Genomic DNA, 24,977 nt, shown 5'->3' on the forward strand with positions numbered 1-24,977 from the left:
GTAATCCAGTACAGTTACTAGTTACCTGTTCAAAATTGTAATCAGTAACGTACCTTTTGGATGACCCAAACTCAGTAACATAATCTGATTACATTCAGTTACTTTTAGATTACTTCCCCCTTAAGAGGCATTAGAAGAAGACAAAAATGTATGTTACTAATTGAATTACATCTATTGCAGGATAAATTAATGTTAAAGTTTACATAGCTGGCCATATATGGATGTTAAATGTTACTTTATTAGTTGGTTATGTAGGCTTCTTCTAAGCCATCGCTTTCTACTACATATAATAATATGATTAAATTATATCTTTACAAAACCAAAGTCTATCAGAATTCCAGTCATTCCAGTAAATGTTATACCCCTTGATCTTCAAGAAAAGGACTTTGAAATATGGAAGTATAGATTAGCCAAATTGTTTTACCTGCTCCAATCACCAAAACGAAGTACTTTATTAGCCAGCCCTACTCTGTTGTTTATGATTTTGTTGTCATGTTGTCAAATGCTGCACTCATGGAATGGCATGCTTTGAGCACTACTGAAAAGTGCTATTTACATGTGAAAAATGAATGCCATATGCTGCATTTACTTTAGGCCTATTGTTTAAATTTTGTTGGTGACACTTTGATATCTTGAGGGCTGTTTAAAAGGGCAAATCCACAAATGAAACAATACCAAAATGGTTGCCCCGCTGCTGTTTTGGTAAAAAGCTGAGGGATGGGCCTGGAGAAATGTAACCACTCTCAGATTAATAGGCATAGCTATGGATGCAAGGACTGACCATCCAAAATTATTGTTTTAACCATGTTATGAGGCTATACCGAGTTCGTTTACATGTACAATGTTTACAAACATTGGACAAAAACAAGCATATATTTTGGGTTCTCATGGAGTGTGACAGTTGAACTAAGCTCAGGCATTTTCATATATGTATACACACACATACAGTTGAAGTCGGAAGTTTGCATACACCTTAGCCAAATACATTTAAACTCAGTTTTTCACAATTTCTGACATTTAATCCTAGTAAAAATTCCCTGTCTTAGGTCAGTTAGGATCACCACTTGATTTTAAGAATGTGAAATGTCAGAATAATAGTAGAGAGAATGATTTATTTCAGATTTTATTTCTTTCATCACATTCCCAGTGGGTCAGAAGTTTACATACACTCAATTAGCATTTGGTAGCATTGCCTTTAAATTGATTAACTTGGGTCAAACGTTTAGGGTAGCCTTCCACAAGCTTCCCACAATAAGTTGGGTGAATTTTGGCCCATTCCTCTTGACAGAGCTGGTGTAACCGAGTCAGGTTTGTAGGCCTCCTTGCTCGCACATGCTTTTTCAGTTCTGCCCACGAGGTCAGGGCTTTGTGATGGCCACTCCAATACCTTGCCTTTGTTGTCCTTAAGCCATTTTGCCACAACTTTGGAAGTACGCTTGGGGTCATTGTCCATTTGGAAGACCCATTCGCGACCAAGCTTTAACTTCCTGACATGTCTTTAGATGTTGCTTCAATATGTCCACATAATTTTCCTTCCTCATGATGCCATCTATCTTGTGAAGTGCACCAGTCTCTCCTGCAGCAAAGCACACCCACAACATGATGCTGCCACCTCCGTGCTTCACGGTTGGGATGGTGTTCTTCGGCTTGCAAGCCTCCCCCCTTTTTCCTCCAAACATAACGGTGGTCATTATGGCCAAAGAGTTCTATTTTTGTTTCATCAGACCAGAGGACATTTCTCCAAAAAGTACGATCTTTGTCCCCATGTGCAGTTGCAAACCGTAGTCTGTTTTTTTTTATGGAAACCGTAGTCTGGGTTTTTTTATGGCGGTTTTGGACCAGTGGCTTCTTCCTCTTCATGGGTATGACGCCAAGCGGCCTTTCGGGTTATTTCAAACATAAGTATCTATATCCCCAGTAAAACGAGTCCTAAGTACCCGTTTCCTCCAGCATCTTCACAAGGTCCTTTGCTGTTGTTCTGGGATTGATTTGCACTTTTCGCACCAATGTACGTTCATCTATATGAAACAGAACGCGTCTCCTTCCTGAGCGGTATGACGGCTGCGTGGTCCCATGTTGTTTATACTTGCGTACTATTGTTTGTATAGATGAACATGGTTCCTTCAGGCGTTTGGAAATTGCTCCCAAGGATGAACCAGACTTGTGGAGGTCGACAATTATTTTTCTGAGGTCTTGGCTGATTTCTTTTGATTTTCCCATGATGTCAGGCAAAGAGGCACTGAGTATGAAGGTAGGCCTTGAAATACATCTACAGGTACACCTCCAATTGACTCAAATGATGTCAATTAGCCTATCAGAAGCTTCTAAAGCCATGAATTCATTTTCTGGAATTTTCTAAGCTGTTTAAAGGCACAGTCAACTTAGTGTATGTAAACTTCTGACCCACTGGAATTGTGATACAGTGTGATACAGTGAAATTATCTGTCTGTAAACAATTGTTGGAAAAATTACTTGTGTCATGCACAAAGTAGATTTCCTAACCGACTTGCCAAAACTATAGTTTGTTAATAAGAAATTTGTGGAGTGGTTGAAAAATTAGTTTTAATGACTCCAACCTAAGTGTATGTAAACTTCCGACTTCAACTGTACATACATATACACATATATATCATTCATAAGTACAAAAATGGATGTAGCAACTACAGATTGCCCCTTTAAGTCTATCAAAAGTGTTTGAGTTTGAGCATGTGTCCATTAGGCCTATGGATTCATTTATTTTATCAGCATGAATTAGATTGAGCAATAAAAGCCCCACTTTTATTCCATAGGCTGGGATCCTAACTACACAGCTGTTGCAAGAGCAATGATTGATAGGCATTTTAAACTTCTTGAATTCAACCATTATTGGATTGAAATACACATTTAGATTTGTGAACTGCCATCCACAACAACCACAGTCTGTAAGGCGCAAATAGCAAAATGAGAGAGCAACAGTGTGACTCACATCAATGTGCTATACAGATATCAATAATACTTGATATCTGTATTGCTGTAGACTACACCAGTGCTGTCATCCATACGTCCAAGAGTTTATTCAAGTTGGATAATATTTGGATGCCGACAGCAGTCGCCCCATTGGAAGACATAGCTTGGACTGTAGCCTACAAAAGCCTATTCCTGCTCTTTTCCCGCGATTGATCAAACACATTTGGTGGGTCATCATAGTGGTCTCTGACTTATAGTCAGACTCGCTCAGGTGGAACAACTTAAACTTGCACCTTTTTCAATTAATGAATGTCATTGATAAAACATAGACGTGTCAGAGATTATTTTTCGCAAACCTACTTTCTGAATTTGAAAGTAATCCTCAAAGTAATCAGGTTTTTCAAAAGTATCTGTAATCTACAATATTTTTGCTGGTAACGTAACGGATTACAGTTACCGGTTTTTGTAATCCCTTACATGTAACATATTACATGTAATCGATTACTCCACAACCCTGGCCATTGTATTCACAGCCCTCCTTTAGGACTGCACATTCAGCAAATGACCAGCAGAGGTAGTTCCCTTTGAATCCATTTTCAGATTTACTGTGTTGGTGGTGCCCATAAAACAAATCATACCTTCAAAATTAGCAGAGAGCCCACTCTGGAAATGTGATGTACTTGTAGAGTATATTGGTCCAAACAATATGTCTTAAAATTAACACAATCAAAATGGGTAGTTTTGAGATATTCATATTTTTTGTGTATGTGATTTTTTAAATTTCAGAATCAAGACATACTCCATATTTTAGAGCACACTGTGACTATAAGGAGTAAAATGACATCAAGATGTCTGTATCACGTATGGTTCACAGATTATAGGGTTTTACAGGAAGCATTTATAGGTCAAAAAACGGTTTAAAATGGCCAACCCCCCCCCCCCCCCCCCATAAAAAGTGTTATTTGTCGCACGCTTCGTAAACAACAGTTGTAGACTAACGGGCCCTACTTATGGACCCTTTCCACCAATGCAGAGAAAAATAATCTAAAAAAATAACAAAGAATAAATACAGAATGAGTAACGATAACTTGGCTATATACACAGGGTACCAGTACCGAGTCGATGTGCAGGGGTACGAGGTAATTGAGGTAGATGCTGTACATATACTGTAGGTAGGGGTAAAGTGACTAGGCAACAGGATAGATAATAAACAGAATCAGCAGTGTATGTGATGAGTCAAGAGTTGTGCAAAAAAGGGTCATTGCAGATAGTCCGGAAAGCTAGTTGGTTAACTGTTTAGCAGTATTATAGCTTGGGGGTAGAAGTTTTCAGGATCCTGTTGGTTCCAGACTTGGTGCATCAGTACCGCTTGCTGTGCAGTAGCAAAGAGAACCGTCTATGACTTGGGTGGCTGGAGCCTTCCTTTGACACTGCCTGGTATAGAGGTCCTGGATAGCAGGGAGCTTGGCCCCAGTGATGTACTGGGCCGTATGCACTACCCTCTGTAGGACCTTGCGGTCAGATGCCAAGCAGTTATCATACCAAGCGCTGATGCAGCCAGTCAAGATGCTCTCAATGGTGCAGCTCCAGAACTTTGAGGATCTGAGGGCCCATGGCAAATAATTTCAGCCTCCTGAGGAGAAAGACGCATTGTCGTGCCTTCTTCATGACTGTGTTGGTGTGTGTGGAGTGGACCATGTTAATTCCTTAGTGATGTGGACACCGAGGAACTTGAAACTCTCTCGACCCGCTCCCCCTACAGCCCTGTCGATGTGGTTGGGGGCGTCCTCAGCCCTCTGTTTCTTGCAGTCCACGATCAACTCATTTGTCTTGCTGACGGTGAGGGAGAGGTTGTTGTCCTTGCACCACACTGCCAGGTCATTGACCTCCTCCCTATAGGCTGTATCATCGCCGTCTGTGATCAGGCCTACCACTGTTGTGTCGTCAGCAAACTTAATGATGGTGTTGGAGTCGTGAGCGGCCACACAGTCGTGGGTGAACAGGGAGTACAGGAGGGGACTAAGCATGCAGCCCTGAGAAGCCCCTGTGTTGAGGGTCAGCGTTCATCATGATTTTCATTTTTTAAAATTGTGATACAAATGTAAAAACCATGTCAAACATCCTTCCTCCAAATTAAGTTTCTATGTGAGAATTGCCAGAACAATCTGAGATATCAAACATATTTTCAGGCTACGGTGGCATGGAATCCCCCAAGGACTATGGAAGTGTAGTTAATAATTGTTTATGTAAAAATGTCGCTTGAATGTTTGTTGTATGGTTATATATAATATTCATAAATTATTTAATCTAATAAAAACACACAAATCCCTAGGTAACAATATGCTTTTGCTCATGGGTGTGGGAAGGTGTGTCACTTTCTATTCAATGTCATTCTATTCAATGTCAAGTCCATGGAGAATAAGAGCACCTCCTCCCAGCTGCCCACTGCACTGAGGATAGGAAACTCTGTCACCACCGATAAATCCACTAAAATTGAGAATTTCAATAAGCATTTTTCTACGGCTGGCCATGCTTTCCACCTGGCTATCCCTACCCCGGTCAACAGCGCTGCACCTCCCACAGCAACTCGCCCAAGCCTTCCCCATTTCTCCTTCTCCCAAATCCAGTCAGCTGATGTTCTGAAAGAGCTGCAAAATCTGGACCCCTACAAATCAGCCGGGCTAGACAATCTGGACCCTTTCTTTCTAAAATGATCTGCCGAAATTGTTGCAACCCCTATTACTAGCCTGTTCAACCTCTCTTTCGTGTCGTCTGAGATTCCCAAAGATTGGAAAGCAGCTGCGGTCATCCCCCTCTTCAAAGGGGCACACACTCTTGACCCAAACTGCTACAGACCTATATCTATCCTACCCTGCTTTTCTAAGATCTTCGAAAGCCAAGTCAACAAACAGATTACCTACCATTTCGAATCCCACCGCACCTTCTCCGCTGTGCAATCTGGTTTCAGAGCTGGTCATGGGTGCACCTCAACCACACTCAAGGTCCTAAACGATATCTTAACCGCCATCGATAAGAAACAATACTGTGCAGCCGTATTCATTGACCTCGCCAAGGCTTTCCACTCTGTCAATCACCACATCCTCATCGGTAGACTCAATAGCCTTGGTTTCTCAAATGATTGCCTCGCCTGGTTCACCAACTACTTCTCTGATATAGTTCAGTGTGTCAAATCGGAGGGCCTGTTGTCCGGGCCTCTGGCAGTCTCTATGGGGGTGCCACAGGGTTCAATTCTTGGGCCGACTCTCTTCTCTGTATACATCAATGATGTTGCTCTTGCTGCTGGTGAGTCTCTGATCAACCTCTACGCAGACGACACCATTCTGTATACCTCTGGCCCTTCTTTGGACACTGTGTTAACAACCCTCCAGACAAGCTTCAATGCCATACAACTCTCATTCCGTGGCCTCCAACTGCTCTTAAATACAAGTAAAACTAAATGCATGCTCTTCAACCGATCGCTGCCTGCACCTGCCCGCCCGTCCAGCATCACCACCCTGGACGGTTCTGACTTAGAATATGTGGACAACTACAAATACCTAGTTGTCTGGTTAGACTGTAAACTCTCCTTCCAGACTCACATCAAACATCTCCAATCCAAAGTTAAATCTAGAATCGGCTTCCTATTTCGCAACAAAGCATCCTTCACGCATGCTGCCAAACATACCCTCGTAAAACTGACCATCCTACCGATCCTCGACTTCGTCGATGTCATTTACAAAATAGCCTCCAATACCCTACTCAATAAATTGGATGCAGTCTATCACAGTGCCATCCGTTTTGTCACCAAAGCCCCATATACTACCCACCACTGCGACCTGTATGCTCTCGCTGGCTGGCCCTCGCGTCATACTCATCGCCAAACCCACTGGCTCCAGGTCATCTACAAGACCCTGCTAGGTAAAGTCCCCCCTTATCTCAGCTCGCTGGTCACCATAGCAGCACCCACCTGTAGCACGTGCTCCAGCAGGTATATCTCTCTGGTCACCCCCAAAACCAATTCTTCCTTTGGCTGCCTCTCCTTCCAGTTCTCTGCTGCCAATGACTGGAACAAACTACAAAAATCACTTATCTCCCTCACTAGCTTTAAGCACCAGCTGTCAGAGCAGCTCACAGATTACTGCACCTGTACATAGCCCATCTATAATTTAGCCCAAACAACTACCCCTTCCCCTACTATATTCATTTATTTATTTTGCTCCTTTGCACCCCATTATTTCAATTTCTACTTTGCACATTATTCCACTGCAAATCTACCATTCCAGTGTTTTACTTGCTATATTGTATTTACTTCGCCACCATGGCCTTTTTTTGCCTTTACCTCCCTTATCACACCTCATTTGCTCACATTGTATATAGACTTATTTTTCTACTGTATTATTGACTGTATGTTTGTTTTACTCCATGTGTAACTCTGTGTTGTTGTATGTGTCGAACTGCTTTGCTTTATCTTGGCCAGGTCGCAATTGTAAATGAGAACTTGTTCTCAACTTGCCTACCTGGTTAAATAAAGGTGAAATAAAAAAACATTTAAAAACTATTTCTGGACAATATCCGTTTTGGCTCAAAAGCACTCCAAGAGGCAAACGTTGTGTATAGCCTGCAACTGTAGCCTATAACTTCGAAGTTGTATTTAAATGTCGGCTGCATATGACAGTGTGTCATATATTGTGTTTTGAGCATTATTGCCGACGTAAACGTAATAAACCATTAATGGAAGTTGTTGAAGTAGTAATCCGCTGTTTTATTAACCTACTGTAACAATTTAACTGTATTTGTGGTTGCCTACTCTTTAGTGGTCCTTTAACTGTTACCTGCACAGTAACACAGATGTTGTATAATGCCACCAGGTGTCACATGTTTCTTACTTGACTTCGTTGAGTAGCCTACCTTTTTGAGGGAGAGAGGGATCATCGACGAGTTGAGTGAAGGTATGTGCTTCTTTCTGCAACAGACTCGCAGAGCAGGCTAATCCTTGGCATTTAAAAACGGTGTCTTTTTTTCTGCAACAGACTCGCATAGTGGGCTAGTTTTAGCATTTAAAAATGGTGTCTTCAATTTCCTCGTCATTTTATTCGTTCATTTCAGAGCTTGAGCTCCAAGACTGTTGAGATGGTCGATAAAGGTGCATTGCTCTGACGCACTCGAGGATGAATGGAGAAAGTAGAACCTGGACTAGGCTACTCGTCGCTGGATTACATTTTAATCCATGTCTTTAGTCTTTGTTGTTGTGCCTTTTTAACTCTACACAACTCTCCTAATTCTTAAACATGACTGAAGAAAATACGGAGTTTCCTAACGAGTTGCTGGGTAAGAAACGTTTTAACAGTAATGTTATTTATTTTGGCTAAAATGACTACTCTTGCATTGAAATTGTTCATTTCAAATTGATTAATGACTATTGGAAAAACGTGTGTCAACTGTCTCTCAAATTTGAGGTGCACCTGATAGAGCCCCACAGTGGAGGTGTCATAAAACCTAGCGGTCAAACAGGGAAATGGTTCCAATCGTTTTTCCACCATTCATTTTTCCCACGGGGGATTTTAGAAGCACTTAAAATAAGGGCTGTGTAGGCTTACCCTGGTGTGACATTTTCATAACCATGTAAATCTCTCTCAGGCAAGGTGACTTTTATGAATATATTCAGCTCTATTTACTCTGATTCGAAAATGCTAATTAGCATCAAAGTAGACATCATGCAAAACTACAAATCCCTGCAAGCTCCCGCACATCATCTCCAGTTGACACCTTACAACAGGTATGGTTAATTTAAAACTTGCACAAGACAGTTCATAGAATTGCCCATTTAAATAAATGTGACCGATTTATTCATTACTACACTGAACAAAAATATAAACGCAGCATGTAAAGTGTTGGTTCCATGTTTCATGAGCTGAAAATAAAAGTTCCCAGAAATGTTCAAATATTCACAAAGCTTATTTCTCTTAAATATTGTGCACACATTTGTTTATGTCCCTGTTAGTGAGCATTTCTCCTTTGACAGGATAATCTATCCACCTCAAAAGTGTGATATCAAGAAGCTGATTAAATGGCATGATCATTACACAGGTGCACCTTTTGCTGGGGGACAAGAAAAGGCCACTCTAAAATGTGCAGTTTTGTCACACAGGGACAAAACTGAGGGAGTGTGCAATTGGCATATTGACTGCAGGAATGTCCACCATAGCTCTTGCCAGAGAATTTATTGTTCAATTCTCTACCATAAGTTGCCTCCAACGTCATTTTAGAGTATTTGGCAGTACGTCCAACTGGCCTCACAACCGTATGTGGCGTCATGTGGGTGAGCAGTTTGCCGATGTCAACGTTTTGAACAGAGTGCCCCATGGTGGCCGGTGGGTTATGGTATGGGCAGGAATGAGCTACGGACAACGAACACAATTGCATTTTATCTAGGGCAATTGGAATGCACAGAGATACCGTGACAAAATCCTGAGGCCCATTGTCACCAGACATTTTGGGATGCTCTGGATCGACGTGTACGACAGCGTGTTCCAGTTCCCAGGAACTTCGCACAGCCATTGAAGAGGAGTGGGACAACATGTGTAATCTTTATTTACCTAGGCAAGTCAGTTAAGAACAAATTCTTATTCACAATGACGGCCTATCTTGACCAAACCTGGACGACGCTGGGCCAATTGTGTGCCGCCCTATGGGACTCCCAATCATGGCCGGATGTGATACAGCCTGGATTCGAACCAGGGACTACAGTTACGCCTTTTGATGCAGGGCCTTATACACTCGGGAACATTCCACAGACCACAATCAACATCCTGGTCAACTCTATGTGAATGTAACGGATGTGAAATGGCTAGCTAGTTAGCGGTGGTGCGTGCAAATAGCCTTTCAATCGGTGACGTCACTTGCTCTGAGACCTTGAAGTAGTGGTTCCCCTTGCTCTGCAAGGGCCGTGGCTTTTGTGGAACGATGGGTAACGATGCTTCGTGGGTGACTGTTGTTGATGTGTGCAGAGGGTCCCTGGTTTGCACCCGGGTCGGGGCGAGGGGACGGACTAAAGTTAATACTGTTACACGAAGGAGGTATGTCACTCTGCATGAGGCAAATGGTGGTCACACCAGATACTGACTGGTTTTCTGATCCACGCCCCTACCTTTTTTTCTTAAGGTATCGGTGACCAACTATGCATATCTGTAGTCCCAGTCATGTGAAATCCATTGATTAGGGTCTAAGGAATGTATTTAAATTGACTGATGTCCTTATATGAACTGCAACTGAAATTGTTGCATGTTGTGTTTATTTTTGTTCAGTATGCATTTAGCTGACATTAGATAATTCATCCAGAGATTCTTACCTTTGCCTCAATTCAGCAGTCTCATCCAGATCATCGGGGCATTTGTATTTCTTTATGATAGCCACATTAGCAGCTAATTAGAATTTCATTTTGGGGGGGGGTAAATATAGGCGAATAAAGTGCATTCAGAAAGTATTAAGACCCTTTGACTTTTTCCACATTTTGTTATGTTACAGCCTTATTCTGAAATGGATTTTAAAAAATCCTCATCAATCTACACACAATGACAAAGCAAAAACAGTTATTTGGTATTTAAAAAACTATCACATCATATTTACACAAGTATTCAGACTGTTTACTCAGTATTTTGTTGAAGCATCTTTGGCAGCAATTACAGCCTTGAGTCTTCTTGGGTATGACACTACAAGCTTGGCACACCTGTAGATCCTCTCAAGCTCTGTCAGGTTAGATGGGGAGCGTCGCTGCACAGCTATTTTCAGGTCTCTCTAGAGATGTTCGATCGGGTTCAAGTCCGAGCTCTGCCTGGGCCACTCAAGGACATTCAGAGACTTGGCCCAAAGCCACTCCTGCGTTGTACTGCATTGTCTTTGCTATGTGCCTAGGGTCCTTGTCTTGTTGGAAGGTGAACTTTCGCCCCAGTCTGAGAACCTGCTCCAGAGTGCTCAGGACTTCATCATCTGTACTTTGCTCCGTTCATCTTTCCCTCAATCCTGATTAGTGTCCCCACAGCATAACATCCCCACAGCATGATTCTGCCACCACCATGCTTCACCGTAGGGATGGTGCCTGGTTTCCTCCAGACATGACGCTTGGCATTCAGGCCAAAGAGTTCATTCTTGGTTTCATCAAACTAGAGAATCTTGTTTCTCATGGTCTGAGAGTCCTTTTAGGTGCCTTTTGGCAAACCAAGCGGGCTGTCATGTGGCTTTCGTCTGGCCACTCTACCATAAAGGCCTGATTGGTGGAGTGCTGGAGCTCTGTCTGAGTGACCATTGGGTTCTTGGTCACCTCCCTGACCAAGGCCCTTTTCCCCTGATTGCTCAGTTTGGCTGGGCGGCCAGCTCCAGGAAGAGTCTTGGTGGTTCCAAACTTCTTCCATTTAAGCATGACGGAGGCCACTGTGTTCTTGGGGACCTTCAATGCTGCAGAAATGTTTGGGTACCTTTTCCCCAGATGTGTGCCTCAACACAATCCTGTCTCTGAGCTCTATAGACAATTCCTTCGACCTTATAGCTTGGCTTTTGCTCTGACATGCACTGTCAACTGTGGGACCTCACAGTATATACTGTAGACAGGTGTGTGCCTTTTCAAATTAAATCCAATCTGTTAAATTTACCACAGGTGGACAATTTGCCAAAATGTATAAAAATAACATGTTTTACTTTGTCATTTGGGGGTATTGTGTGTCGATTGATAAGGACATTTTTTTCTTTTTTAATCCATTTTAGAATAAGGCTGTAATGTAACAAAATGTGGGGAAAAGGAAGGCGTCTGAATACTTTCCAAATGATAAGTCACCTTGTCCTAGAGAAATTTAGACGGTTATCAAAACATCACACCAGGGTAAGCCTACACAAAACAAAATCCCCTATAGGAAAAACAAATGGTGGAAAAACCGTTGAAAACATTTCTGTGTTTGACCGCTAGGGTTTATGGGTATAATAACTCGTACTCTATACCCACATACTTCTTCTGTACACAAAGTTTGGGAGAAGAACTGGAGGCGTGTCTTGCGGAATTCCCTCAAAGTGGGATGACAACCAATGCTGCGTTCAAACCAACTCGGAACTTAGAAATGTCTAACTTCAGTGTGTTAAAGACAACTGGGAAAAAACGAGCTCCGAATGGGGAAAAATTGTTTTGAACGGTCATCCAATTCGGAATTCTAACTCTGGCCTCTTTCTTGAGCCCTGACTTTCCGAGCTGAAGATCACTGACGTCATGATTTGAGAGTTCCCAGTTGTCTTGAATGCACCAACTCAATGGGCCACCTCTAGGATAGACCAGTGTATGGATGGACCATTGTCATATTATGTAAAACCCAGGACATGCAGTACAACAAGCTTAAACAGACATGTTAATTTTTTTCATCACAGTTCTTTCAAAATGTATCATTTTTGTTTTGAGAATGTACACTGATAAAGTTATGGAACCACCACAAAAACGATAACAACTGCAACAAACTGTTTTCAGAAATAATTATTTCAGAGAACTGTGGATACATAAATAGATGTTGTTCAAAGCAGTCTGGGCCACATTTGGAAATCTCCCTCTGTAAATGTTTTGATCTCAGTTGTCCAGAGAGTGGAGTGTTCCAGAGTGATCTCAAGAGTTTCCCCCACTCTTGCCAGGATTCCATGAAAAACAAGACTACACAAATTAGAAGTGACTCACCAAAACAGACTGCCGGCTCCCTCTTAATATAAATTTGACAAGTCATGAAAACTGTAAGAGGCCGGAAGCTAACAAAAGCTGTGTTTGGCATGAAATTAAGCAATAATATTACACTGACTGCTACTAGATGGGAGAAAAAGTGCACCAATGTTGAATTACTAACCACCCTGACACTGCCATATGGCCAGGGGGAAACCCACTGCCTATTGAATGTGTGGTATTTTGACTACTTATGAGGATTCTGAGTGTGGTGGTTACAAAGCTGACATTAGGTCCACACTTGATGCAACAACTGTTTGAAGAACACCCCGAAGCAGGCAAAATGTATCCCAAGTTGGGTTGTTTTCCTGTCAAAAAGAATTTCAGCAAATGTTCTTATTCTGTTCTTCATGATGTCCCAGGCCAGGCATACATGGGTTATGTTTTGAATTGTAAAGGCCTCCAATAATTCAAGCCCTGCACATGCACTAGATGAAACGATAGCATACTCGTATCAGTGCTAATCTTCCCAATGTTCCTCCTAGAGAGTGTAAGAGTTGCCGTGGGAGGGAAGATCAAGCTCACCCTGAAGAAGAGGGTGAAACTGGAGGTCAAAGGTGACAAACTGGAGAACCGAGTCCTGGTAAGACATCAGGCTTGCTTTCTTGGCACTCATATAATTGGTTTCTCATTGTGCAGTTCCTTAAATGTAGCCTTAAATGTGCAGACACAACACAACCCTTTTATTTAGGAGAAAATCAACTTGTCTTTCCGAGCACCCCAGTGTTTGTCATTTTCCTCATTCTCTCAAGGTTCACATGCTTCTCAGCAAAACCTTGTTCCTGTGCCTCATTCGCATAACAGGAAGCCTGCAGTCGACTGGTTGACAATAGAAAGTTTGAAACACAGCCTCACCACTTTCTGCGTACTTGACAGACCGAAATGTATTGACTTACTGAAACCATTTGTTGTCTGCTGAGTAATATTCTTGTTGCGTTGTATGCAGAGTAATAGATTTTGAAAGTTGAATGTTATATTGTAACATTTAAAATGTGACCCTCCGCAACTGTCTTAATTTTATTAGCAGCCTCAGATCCCCTTCAAAAGGTAGCCAAAACGTATTGGGTTTCAATTGGAATATCAGTTGCCTCCATCAAACCTATTTTTGGAGGATCAAGGAAGAACAGACATTTTCCAAACAAACTTCTTTATATGGTGTTGCTTCTTCTTTAACCCTGGGCTGTGTTTATTAGGCATTGAATGGAAGAAAACAGACTGAAACGGGGAGGGACTAACTGGACTTGTCCAATAATAATAAAACATTTTGGTGTGTGTCTTTCAAGATACCAAAGGACACTTACCAAACTTTAATTGTCCATTGTAAAACGTTTTCCATTGCATGGCCTAATGAACACAGCCCTGTATACAGAGGCTATTCAGTTTTACCTCATACTCAGCAACTTCATCATCCGTTACACTTTCCTCTAAGCCCTGGGCCAGCAAAGACATGAAAAGCCTCAGACCCAACTTTCAAAAGACATTTGAGCCCTCAGTCTGTGTATTATTGTGTAAGAGGAAGAACAATGGATAAGGTGGTGTAGGAGTGGGCCTACTATTGGATATGGGCCGATCTTGTTTCATGTAACTGCATGTCTATAAACCCCCTGTGTGTGTGTGTGTGTGCAGCTGACTAGCTTAGGGAGATACTCTGAATTACCTACAGTATGTATTTCCTAGTTCATAAAAAGATAAATGTTGACACATAATTTAATGAAGATCTAATTGACCCGTTACTTTAAATACCCGTCCTTAACTCATGAAATGGTACACATTTTTCCACATCACATTTGAAAGCATGCCATTTTCAGGAAAGTTGTCCTTCCTTAGTTGTCCTTCCTCTACACACTGTAGGTTCTGGGGCCCTATTGGACACACTGTAGGTTCTGGGGCCCCTATTGGACACACTGTAGGTTCTGGGGCCCCTATTGGACACACTGTAGGTTCTGGGGCCCCTATTGGACACACTGTAGGTTCTGGGGCCCCTATTGGACACACTGTAGGTTCTGGGGCCCCTATTGGACACACTGTAGATTCTGGGGCCCCTATTGGACACACTGTAGATTCTGGGGCCCCTATTTTCTTTGTAAAGTTCCACAATATGGTGGTATTTATGTTCACTGTCTCCATTGTCTCCTTTCTTGACTTGACAGAACACTTCCCCACAGGGCACTGACTGAGAGCATCAGACACTGATAAATACAGCCCACCACATTGGCACATTCCTAGGCCTTGCTAGAGTAGGGACTCAGTAGTCAAAATTTGGTTAAGCAGTCTATCCGTAAGACACAATGGATAAGTGGGCTTTACCTGTAGGAACTATTATGGGATTGTGAAATGTCTGTCTGTTTCTGTGTGTGTACGCGTGCATGATTTGTGTGTGTGTGTGAACATACAATACCCCTTCCCCTCTTTTTACACCTGAGATACTATAAAATAAAATGCAGGAACAGATTGTCCAGAGCAGAGAGGGGCGGGGTCTCCTGTCTCACACCCAGCCATTGGTTGACTTAGCCATTGGTTGATGCTCATATTTGGCCTTGAAGAGTGACCTCACTCCAAAAAAAAAAACACATACCACAGCTATCTGATCCACAGTCAGTTTTCTCTCTTTGTCCTTCCAGCTATAACTGTGTACTCACCATGGTACTATTACATGTCACTTTTTAAATCAAAATTAATTAGCTACTACTGTGCGATTTACAATTGAGTTTGCACCTGTGTCGTTGAGAATGGAAAGGTTTAAAACAGATAAATGAAAGCAAAGACGTTAAACAATGTTCATAACACAATTTCACTGCAAACCTCTAAACCTTTGCCCCACATGTTGTATATATTTCATTTTTTATTTAACTAAGCAAGTCAGGTAAGAACAAATACTTATTCACAATGACGGCCTACACCGGCCAAACCTGGACGACGCTAGGCCAATTTTGCGCTGCCCTATGGGACAGGCGCTGCCCTACAGCCTGGATTCGAACCAGGGACTGTAGTGATGCCTCTTGCACTGAGATGCAGTGCCTTGCCTTAGACCGCTGCGCCACTCGGGAGCATGTTCCTTCCGTACCAATAACAGCTGCAAACCGCTGGTGGAACGGATTAGTAACTTTGTCAAGTTTGATTTGGGCCCAAATCAACCTACACTGAACAAAAATATAAACGCAACATGTAAAGTGTTGGTCCCATATTTCATGAGCTGAAAAAGATCCCAGAAATGTTCCATATGCACAAATTTCTCAAGTGTTCTGCACAAATTTGTTTACATCCCTGTTAGTGAGCATTTCTCCTTTGCCAAGATAATCCATCAACCTGACAGGTGTGGCATATCAAGAAGTTGATTAAACAGCATGATCATTACACAGGTGCACCTTGTGCTGAGGACAAAAGGCCACTCTAAAAAGTGCCATATTTTATCTCAAATAGAATATTCTATAATTGTGGTACAACAAAGGTAAACTATTTTAACCAATGGCTAAGTCAACCAATGCCACAATTTACTCAAGTTTGAAGGGAGCGTGCAATTGGCATGCTGACTGCAGAAATGTCCAACAGAGCTGTTGCCACAAGCTGCCTCCAACATTGTTTTAGAGAATTTGGCAGTACATGCAAACGGCCTAACAACCGCACACCACGTGTATCCAAGCCAGCCCAGGACCTCCACATCCGGCTTCTTCATCTGCGGGATCGTCTGAGGGGTGCAGAGACTATTTCTGTCTGTAATAAAGCCCTTTTGTGGGGGAAAACAAATTCTGATTGGCTGGGCCTGGCTCCCCCACTCATGGCTGCTCCCTTACCCAGTCATGTGAAATTCATAGATTAGAGCCTAATGAATTTATTTCAATTGACTGGTTTCCTTCTATGAACTGTAACGCAGTAAAATCTTTAAAATTGTTGCGTGTTGGGTTTATTTTTGTACAGTACAGTTGTTGACTTCCGTTATGTCTCTCTGATCTGTCGCTCTCCTCTACAGGCTTTGGCATCCCATCGGGGCTTTCTGCTTACTGTGAGGGTCCCCACCAAGGTAAGAAGTGAGAGTGAGTACATGCACATGAGACACTGTGTGTGTGTTTGATTGTGTGTGCTATTGTATATCTTGATCTTCCTATGAATCAAATGCACTATGTATACAAATGTATTTGGAAAACCTTTCAAATGAGTGGATTCAGTTATTTCAGCCACACCCGTTGCTGACAGGTGTATAAAATCGAGCACACAGCCATGCAATCTCCATAGACAAACATTGGTAGTAGAATGGCCTCACTGAAGAGCTCAGTGACTTTCAACGTGGCACCGTTGCAGGATGTCACCTTTCCAACAAGTCAGTTTGTCAAATGTCTGCCCTGCTAGAGCTGCCCCGGTCAACTGTAAGTGCTGTTATTGTGAGGTGGAAACGTCTAGGAGCAACAACGGCTAAGCCGCGAAGTGGTAGGCCACACAAGCTCACAGAACGTGACCGCCGAGTGCTGAAGCGTGTAGCCCTTAAAAACCGTCTGTCCTTAGTTGCAACACTCGCTACCAAGTTCCAAACTGCCTCTGGAAGCAATGTCAGCACAAGAACTGTTCGTCGGGAGCTTCATGAAATGGGTTTCCATGGCTGAGCAGCCACAAACAAACCTAAGATCACCATGCGCAATGCCAAGCGTCGGCTGAATCTGGGTTTGGCGGATGCAAGGAGAACGCTACGTGGCTCGATGCATAGTGCCAACTGTAGACTTTGGTGGAGGAGGAATAGTTGTCTGGGGCTGTTTTTTATGGTTCGGGCTAGGCCCTTAGTTCAAGTGAAGGGAAATCTTAACTCTACACAGTGGGGCCTCCCGAGTGGCGCAGTGGTCTAGTGCCCCTAGAGGTTCTGGGTTCGAGTTGGGCTCTGTCGCAGCCGGCCGCAACCGGGAGACCCATGGGGCGGCGTACAATTGGCCCAGCGTCGTCCGGGTTAGGGGAGGGTTTGGCCTGCAGGGATGTCCTTGTCCCATCGCTCACTAGCAACCCCTGTGGCGGGCTGGGCGCAGTGCACGCTGACACGGTCACCAGGTGCACGGTGTTTCCTCTGACACATTGGTGCTGCTGGCTTCCGGGTTAAGTGGGTATTGTGTCAAGAAGCAGTGCGGTTGGGTTGTGTTTCGGAGGACGCACGGCTCTCGACCTTCGCCTCTCCTGAGTCCGTACCGGAGTTGCAGCGAAGAGACAAGACTGTAACTACAAATTGGATACCACGAAATTGGGGGAAAAAAGTAACAAAAATGTATAATAAACTCTACAGCGTACAATGACATTCTAGATGATTCAGTGCCTCCAACTTTGTAGCAACAGTTTGGGGAAGGGCCTTTCCTGTTTCAGCATGACAATGCCCCTGTGCAGAAAGCAAGGTCCATACAGAAATGGTTTGTCGAGATCGGTGTGGAAGAACTTGGCTGCACTGCACAGAACCCTGACCTCAACCCCATCAAACACCTTTGGGATGAATTGGAAAGTCAACTGCGAGCCAGGCCTAATCGCCCAACATCAATACCCGACCTCACTAATGCTCTTGTGGCTGAATGGAAGCAAGTCCCCGCAGCAATGTTCCAACATCTAGTGGAAAGCCTTCCCAGAAGAGAGGAGGATTTTGGAATGAGATGTTCGACTTTTGGTCATGTAGTGTATCTTCGTACTACAGTAGTTTGAAGATTAGTTTACCAGTGTACTGCATGGTGCTACATTTGTTAATACTAATATTACTAAAGGACAATTTTTTTATTTTTTATTGTGAAGTTGAAATCACTGCAGTCACTGTTACTCCCTTTTATGTGCGGTCTAATAATGTAATGAAGATGACGGACAGGAAATTCACTCCATTACAACACATAGAAAGTAGAGGTTTGAGTATGGGATGACTTCTGTCTGGATGTATTGAGAACTTAATTAGACTGACTGTCTTCCTACGGCCCCCAGTCATCCCAGATGGTCCTCCTTGGGAATGTTTGGTTAGTCAATCTCCGGGCGTGCCCCAGCTTGTTTTCGAGGACCGCTTCTGGAATTCTTTCTGGTAGAGTGACTGGCCCAAGGAGCAAGTCCCTGCAGATCTTTCTCTCCCTTAAGGTTTAGGTTTTTCAGAAAGTATTGACTGTTTTTCTTTCCTTCAGGCTGTGTGTTCACAGCTGCATTGTGGGTAGAAATATCAAATGTCATGGCATATGGTGGGACCTGCTCACTTGTTCCGGGCGGTAATGTACTGGTTAATGAATACCAGTAACTGCGCATTTTATGAATGGGGTGATTTGCAAATATAGTGACTTCAGAAAGTATTCACACCCCTTGACTTTTTCCCACATTTTGTGGGATTCAAATGGATTTGATTCTCATTGTTTTGTCAACGATCTACACAAAATGCTCAGTAATGTCAAAGGGGAAGAAAAATTTGAACATTTGTAAAACATTTAAGAAAAATAAAACACTAATAGGGCTCTCGAGTGGCACAGCGGTCTAAGGCACTGCATCTCAGTGCAAGAGGTGTCACTACAGTCCCTGGTTCGAATCCAGGCTGTATCACATCCGGCCGTGATTGGGAGTCCCATAGGGTGGCGCACAATTGGCCCAGCGTCGTCCAGGTTTGGCCAGGGTAGGCTGTCACTGTAAATAAGAATTTGTTCTTAACTGATTTGCCTAGTTTAAAAAAATATATGTATGTATGTATATACACTATCGTTGAAAAGTTTGGGGTCACTTAGAAATGTCCTTTTTGAAAGAAAAGCACTTTTTTTTTTGCACATTTTTAAAATGACATCAAATTGATCAGAAAAACAGTTTGTTTTGATGTTATTTTAATGGACTTAAAAAAAAAAAAAAAATTAAACAAGGACATCTTTAAGTGACCCCAAACTTTTGAACGTGTGTGTGTGTGTGTGTGTGTACACAGTGGGGCAAAACAGTATTTAGTCAGCCACCAATTGTGCAAGTTCTCCCACTTAAAAAGATGAGAGACGCCTGTAATTTTCATCATAGGTACACTTCAACTATGACAGACAAAATGAGAAAAATAAATCCAGAAAATCACATTGTAGGATTTTTAATGAATTTATTTGCAAATTATGGTGGAAAGTAAGTATTTGGTCAATAACAAAAGTTTATCTCAATACTTTGTTATATACCCTTTGTTGGCAATGACAGAGGTCAAACGTTTTCTGTAAGTCTTCACACACTGTTGCTGGTATTTTGGCCCATTCCTCCATGCAGATCTCCTCTAGAGCAGTGATGTTTTGGGGCTGTTGCTGGGCAACACGGACTTTCAACTCCCTCCAAAGATTTTCTATGGGGTTGAGATATGGAGACTGGCTAGGCCACTCCAGGACCTTGAAATGCTTCTTACGAAGCCACTCCTTCGTTGCCCGGGCGGTATGTTTGGGATCATTGTCATGCTGAAAGACCCAGCCACGTTTCATCTTCAATGCCCTTGCTGATGGAAGGAGGTTTTCACTCAAAATCTCACGATACATGGGCCCCATTCATTCTTTCCTTTACACGGATCAGTCGTCCTGGTCCCTTTGCAGAAAAACAGCCCCAAAGCATGGTGTTTCCACCCCCATGCTTCACAGTAGGTATGGTGTTCTTTGGATGCAACTCAGCATTCTTTGTCCTCCAAACACGACGAGTTGAGTTTTTACCAAAAATTTCTATTTTGGTTTCATCTGACCATATGACATTCTCCCAATCTTCTTCTGGATCATCCAAATGCTCTCTAGCAAACTTCAGACGGGCCTGGATATGTACTGGCTTAAGCAGGGGGACACGTCTGGCACTGCATGATTTGAGTCCCTGGCGGCGTAGTGTGTTACTGATGGTAGGCTTTGTTACTTTGGTCCCAGCTCTCTGCAGGTCATTCACTAGGTCCCCCCGTGTGGTTCTGGGATTTTTGCTCACCGTTCTTGTGATCATTTTGACCCCACGGGGTGAGATCTTGCATGGAGCCCCAGATCGAGGGAGATTATCAGTGGTCTTGTATGTCTTCCATTTCCTAATAATTGCTCCCACAGTTGATTTCTTCAAACCAAGCTGCTTACCTATTGCAGATTCAGTCTTCCCAGGCTGGTGCAGGTCTACTATTTTGTTTCTGGTGTCCTTTGACAGCTCTTTGGTCTTGGCCATAGTGGAGTTTGGAGTGTGACTGTTTGAGGTTGTGGACAGGTGTCTTTTATACTGATAACAAGTTCAAACAGGTGCCATTAATACAGGTAACGAGTGGAGGACAGAGGAGCCTCTTAAAGAAGAAGTTACAGGTCTGTGAGAGCCAGAAATCTTGCTTGTTTGTAGGTGACCAAATACTTATTTTCCACCATAATTTGCAAATAAATTCATTAGAAATCCTACAATGTGATTTTCTGGATTTTTTTTCTTCTCATTTTGTCTGTCATAGTTGAAGTGTACCTATGATGAAAATTACAGGCCTCTCTCATATTTTTAAGTGGGAGAACTTGCATTATTGGTGGCTGACTAAATACTTTTTTGCCCCACTGTATGTATGTGTGTGTATGTATGTACAGTTGAAGTCGGAAGTTTACATACATCTTAGCCAAATACATTTAAACTCAGTTTTTCACAATTCCTGACATTTAATCCTAGTAAAAATTCCCTGTCTTATGTCAGTTAGGATCACCACGTGATTTTTAGAATGTGAAATGTCAGAATAACAGTGGAGAGAATGATTTATGTCAGCTTTTATTTCTTTCATCACATTCCTAGTGGGTCAGAAGTTTACATACACTCAATTAGTATTTGGTCAAACGTTTCGGATAGCCTTCCACAAGCTTCTCACAATAAGTTTGGTGAATTTGGCCCATTTCTCCTGACAGAGCTGGTGTAACTGAGTCAGGTTTGTAGGCCTCATTGCTCGCACACGCTTTTTCAGTTCTGCCTACAAATCTTCTATAGGATTGAGGTCAGGGCTTTGTGATGGCCACTCCAATACCTTGACTTTGTTGTCCTTAAGCCATAACTTTGGAAGTATGCTTAGGGTCATTGTCCATTTGGAAGACCCATTTGCGACCAAGCTTTAACTTCCTGACTGATGTCTTGAGATGTTGCTTCAATATATCCACATAATTTACCTGCCTCATGATGCCATCTATTTTGTGAAGTGCACCAGTCTCTCCTGCAGCAAAGCACCCCCACAACATGATGGTCTCTTCACGGTTGGGATGGTGTGCTTCGGCTTGCAAGCTTCCCCCCTTTTTCCTCCAAACAACATAACGATGGTTATTATGGCCAAACAGTTCTATTTTTGTTTCATCAGACCAGAGGACATTTCTCCAAAAGTACGATCTTTGTCCTCATGTACAATTGCAAACTGTAATCTGGCTTTTTTTATGGTGGTTTTGGAGCAGTGGCTTCTTCCTTGCTGAGCGGCCTTTCAGGTTATGTCGATATAGGACTCGTTTTACTGTGGATATAGATACTTTTGTACCCGTTTCCTCCAGCATCTTCACAAGGTCCTTTGCTGTTGTTCTGGGATTGATTTGCACTTTTCGCACCAGAGTACGTTCATCTGTAGGAGACAGAACGCGTCTCCTTCCTGAGCGGTATGACGGCTGCGTGGTCCCATGTTGTTTATACTTTGTACTATTGTTTGTACAGATGAACATGGTACCTTCAGGCGTTTGGAAATTGCTCCCAAGGATGAACCAGACTTGTGGAGGTCTTGGTGGATTTCCTTTGATTTTCCCATTATTTATGTATGTATATAAAAAAAATTCTTCAAGCTCTGTCAAGTTGGTTGTTGATCATTGCTAGACAGCCATTTTCAAGTTTTGCCATAGATTTTCAAGCCGATTTAAGTCAAAACTGTAACTAGGCCACTCAGGAACATTCAATGTCATCTTGGTAAGCAGTACTGTGTTTTAGGTTATTGTCCTGTTGAAAGGTGAATTTGTCTCCCAGTGTTTGTTGGAAAACGGACTGAACCAGATTTTTCTATTTGAATTTTGCCTTTGCTTAGCTCTTCGGTTTATTTTTATCATAAACTCCCTAGTCCTTGGCGATGACAAACATACTCATAACATGATGCAGCCATCACCATTCTCGAAAGTACTGTGTGAAAAGTGGTACTCAGAGATGTGTTGGATTTGCCCCAAACATAACGCTTTCTATTCAGGACATAAAGTTAATTTCTTTGCCACATTTTTTGCAGTCTTACTTTAGTGCCTTTTTGCAAACAGGATGCATGTTTTGGAATCTTTTTATTCTGTACAGGCTTCTTTCTTTTCACTCTGTCAATTAGTTTAGTATTGTGGAGTAACTACAATTGACAGTGTTGTAGATCCCATCCTCAGTTTTCTCCTATCACAGCCATTCAACTCTGTAACTGTTTTAAAGTCATCATTGGCCTCGTGAAATCCCTGAGTGTTTTCCTTCCTCTCTGGCAACTGAGTTAGGGAGGACGCCTGTATCTTTTTAGTGCGTGGGTGTATGAATGCACCATCCAAATTGTAATTAATAACTTCACCATGCTCAAAGGGATATTCAATGCCTGCTTTTTAAAATGTTTAACCATCTACCAATAGGTGCCCTTTGCAAGGCATTGGAAAAAACTCCCTGGTCTTTGTGGTTGAATCTGTGTTTGAAATTCACTGCTCGACTGATGGACCTTACAGATAATTATACGTGTGGGCTACAGAGATGAGGCAGTCATACAAAAACCATGTTAAACACGCAACGTATGTTATGCAACTTATGTTACTTCTTATTCAAATGTTTACTCCTGAACTTATTTAGGCTTGCCATAACAATTCCACTTTGACATTATGCGGTATTGTGTGTAGGCCAGAGACAAAAAAATCGAAAATGTAATCTATTTTAAATTCAGGCTGTAACACAACAAAATGTGGAAAATGAAAGGGGTGTGGATACTTTCTGAAGGCACTGTACTTCTTCAATTGCTAGTCAGTAAAACCCATGCACTTAAAGAGAAGTTACAGTATTTTCAGAGCCCTAAAACAATTTATGTTATTTCCTCTTTCTGCTGGATTTTAGTGTTACACTCGTAACCTCTGGAAAGGTACAACACTGAGGTGATTTTGCTAACACTAAGCTACATGCTTATTTCAAGTTATACACTTAATCATAAAGCATACCTTCAGGCTGAAGTGTTACCATTTATTGTTCCTGTATCCTGTAGTCAATGCAAGAAAGTGTTTTTAGATTATTATACGCTCTGGTCTGTGTAAGACAGAGGCTCAGTTTTTCCTGGGAGTAAATTTTGCCTGTGGAGTTCTGGGTGCCGAGCGAAGACAATGGAGGGATTCAACAGCTGGAGGGGGAGGTTTTCTCTTTAACCCTGGGCCTTTGGCGTCGGGTTGATAAGCAGCTCTGGATTAGTTTGACCTCTTTACCCTCTCTCCCCTGTCATCCTACCAGCTGTGTATGTGTTTTTGTGTTGGGTTATTTTGGGGGTTTGTCCATCTATTGCAGGGCTCGTTTGTGATTTTGTGTTTGTCTGTGTTTGTGTTATAGCTGTGAAAGACAGTGTCCTTGTGTGTCTCATTTTTTAAATTTTTTTTATCAGTATGTTTTCCAACATGTTCAGATTTGGATTAGAAGATGTCCACCGTTTTATGATTCAATACCTTTTCTATTTCTGGTGGAGTATAGTGCAGATATTTTTTTTGTGTGTGGTTTCAGATTGAACAGACCTTCAATTACCTGGATATACAAGGGATCACTAGTAACAAGCCCACTCAGGTAATATAGTCCTGGCTTTAAACATGAAACAACCTCTGTTCAAGCCAAGCATGTTACAGACTGTGTCAGTTGTCACTGTTGCGCCCCCTACAGTTGTTGTTGAAGTATGACCGAGGCCAGCTGTCCCTGAAGCTTGGCTCTGTGGAGGATGTGGATGAGGTGGTGGCCCACATTGGGACCTGTCTACACAGGATCTGTCCAGGCCTGTCCCCAGTGTAGGTCCCCTCTGTCCCTCTCTCTTTGTTAATGGTAGCTAGCGAACTTCCGTACATTGCAGTGTTCTGTACACTTGACCTTATTTTAGTCCCCATAAAATGTAATATTTCCAGGTATTTTAAAAATGGCGGAGGGGGAAGCGAAAGCTACTGAGTGATAATGAAAGGGGAGATATGTCGTGTGGGGAAATGGCTTTTTCACACGATTTGTCCAACTTATCACCTCTAAAATGTAAATAAAACACTATAAAGAGTTTATATAATGTCTCATTACTACATCCCTCTTTGAAGGTTTGTGTCGAATTTGAATAGGGGTTGTAGGGGGGGCGCTAAAGTTGTCGTCACAAGTAAACCGCTGCTGTCACGGC

At 42.4% G+C, this 24,977-nt stretch overlaps 1 protein-coding gene across 2 annotated transcripts in view; it reads left to right on the forward strand.

Annotated features, from left to right (window-relative positions):
• The first annotated feature begins 7,754 nt into the window (after positions 1 to 7,754).
• Positions 7,755 to 24,977, forward strand: part of LOC139554693 (F-actin-uncapping protein LRRC16A) — a 36,664-nt gene continuing 19,441 nt past the window's right edge. The window contains exons 1-6 of one of the 2 annotated variants that reach the window (XM_071367729.1): positions 7,755 to 7,895; positions 8,053 to 8,274; positions 13,174 to 13,271; positions 16,656 to 16,706; positions 24,335 to 24,394; positions 24,488 to 24,609. In XM_071367729.1, coding sequence (XP_071223830.1) covers positions 8,235 to 8,274; positions 13,174 to 13,271; positions 16,656 to 16,706; positions 24,335 to 24,394; positions 24,488 to 24,609 — 371 coding nt within the window. In that variant the 5' untranslated portion in view covers positions 7,755 to 7,895; positions 8,053 to 8,234. Of the gene's footprint in view, positions 7,896 to 8,052; positions 8,275 to 13,173; positions 13,272 to 16,655; positions 16,707 to 24,334; positions 24,395 to 24,487; positions 24,610 to 24,977 lie in introns of those variants that run through there. The other variant, XM_071367730.1, reaches the window with a different exon arrangement.

Source organism: Salvelinus alpinus, chromosome 26 (assembly GCF_045679555.1).
Source record: "Salvelinus alpinus chromosome 26, SLU_Salpinus.1, whole genome shotgun sequence".
In the NCBI taxonomy this organism is placed as follows: domain Eukaryota; kingdom Metazoa; phylum Chordata; class Actinopteri; order Salmoniformes; family Salmonidae; genus Salvelinus; species Salvelinus alpinus.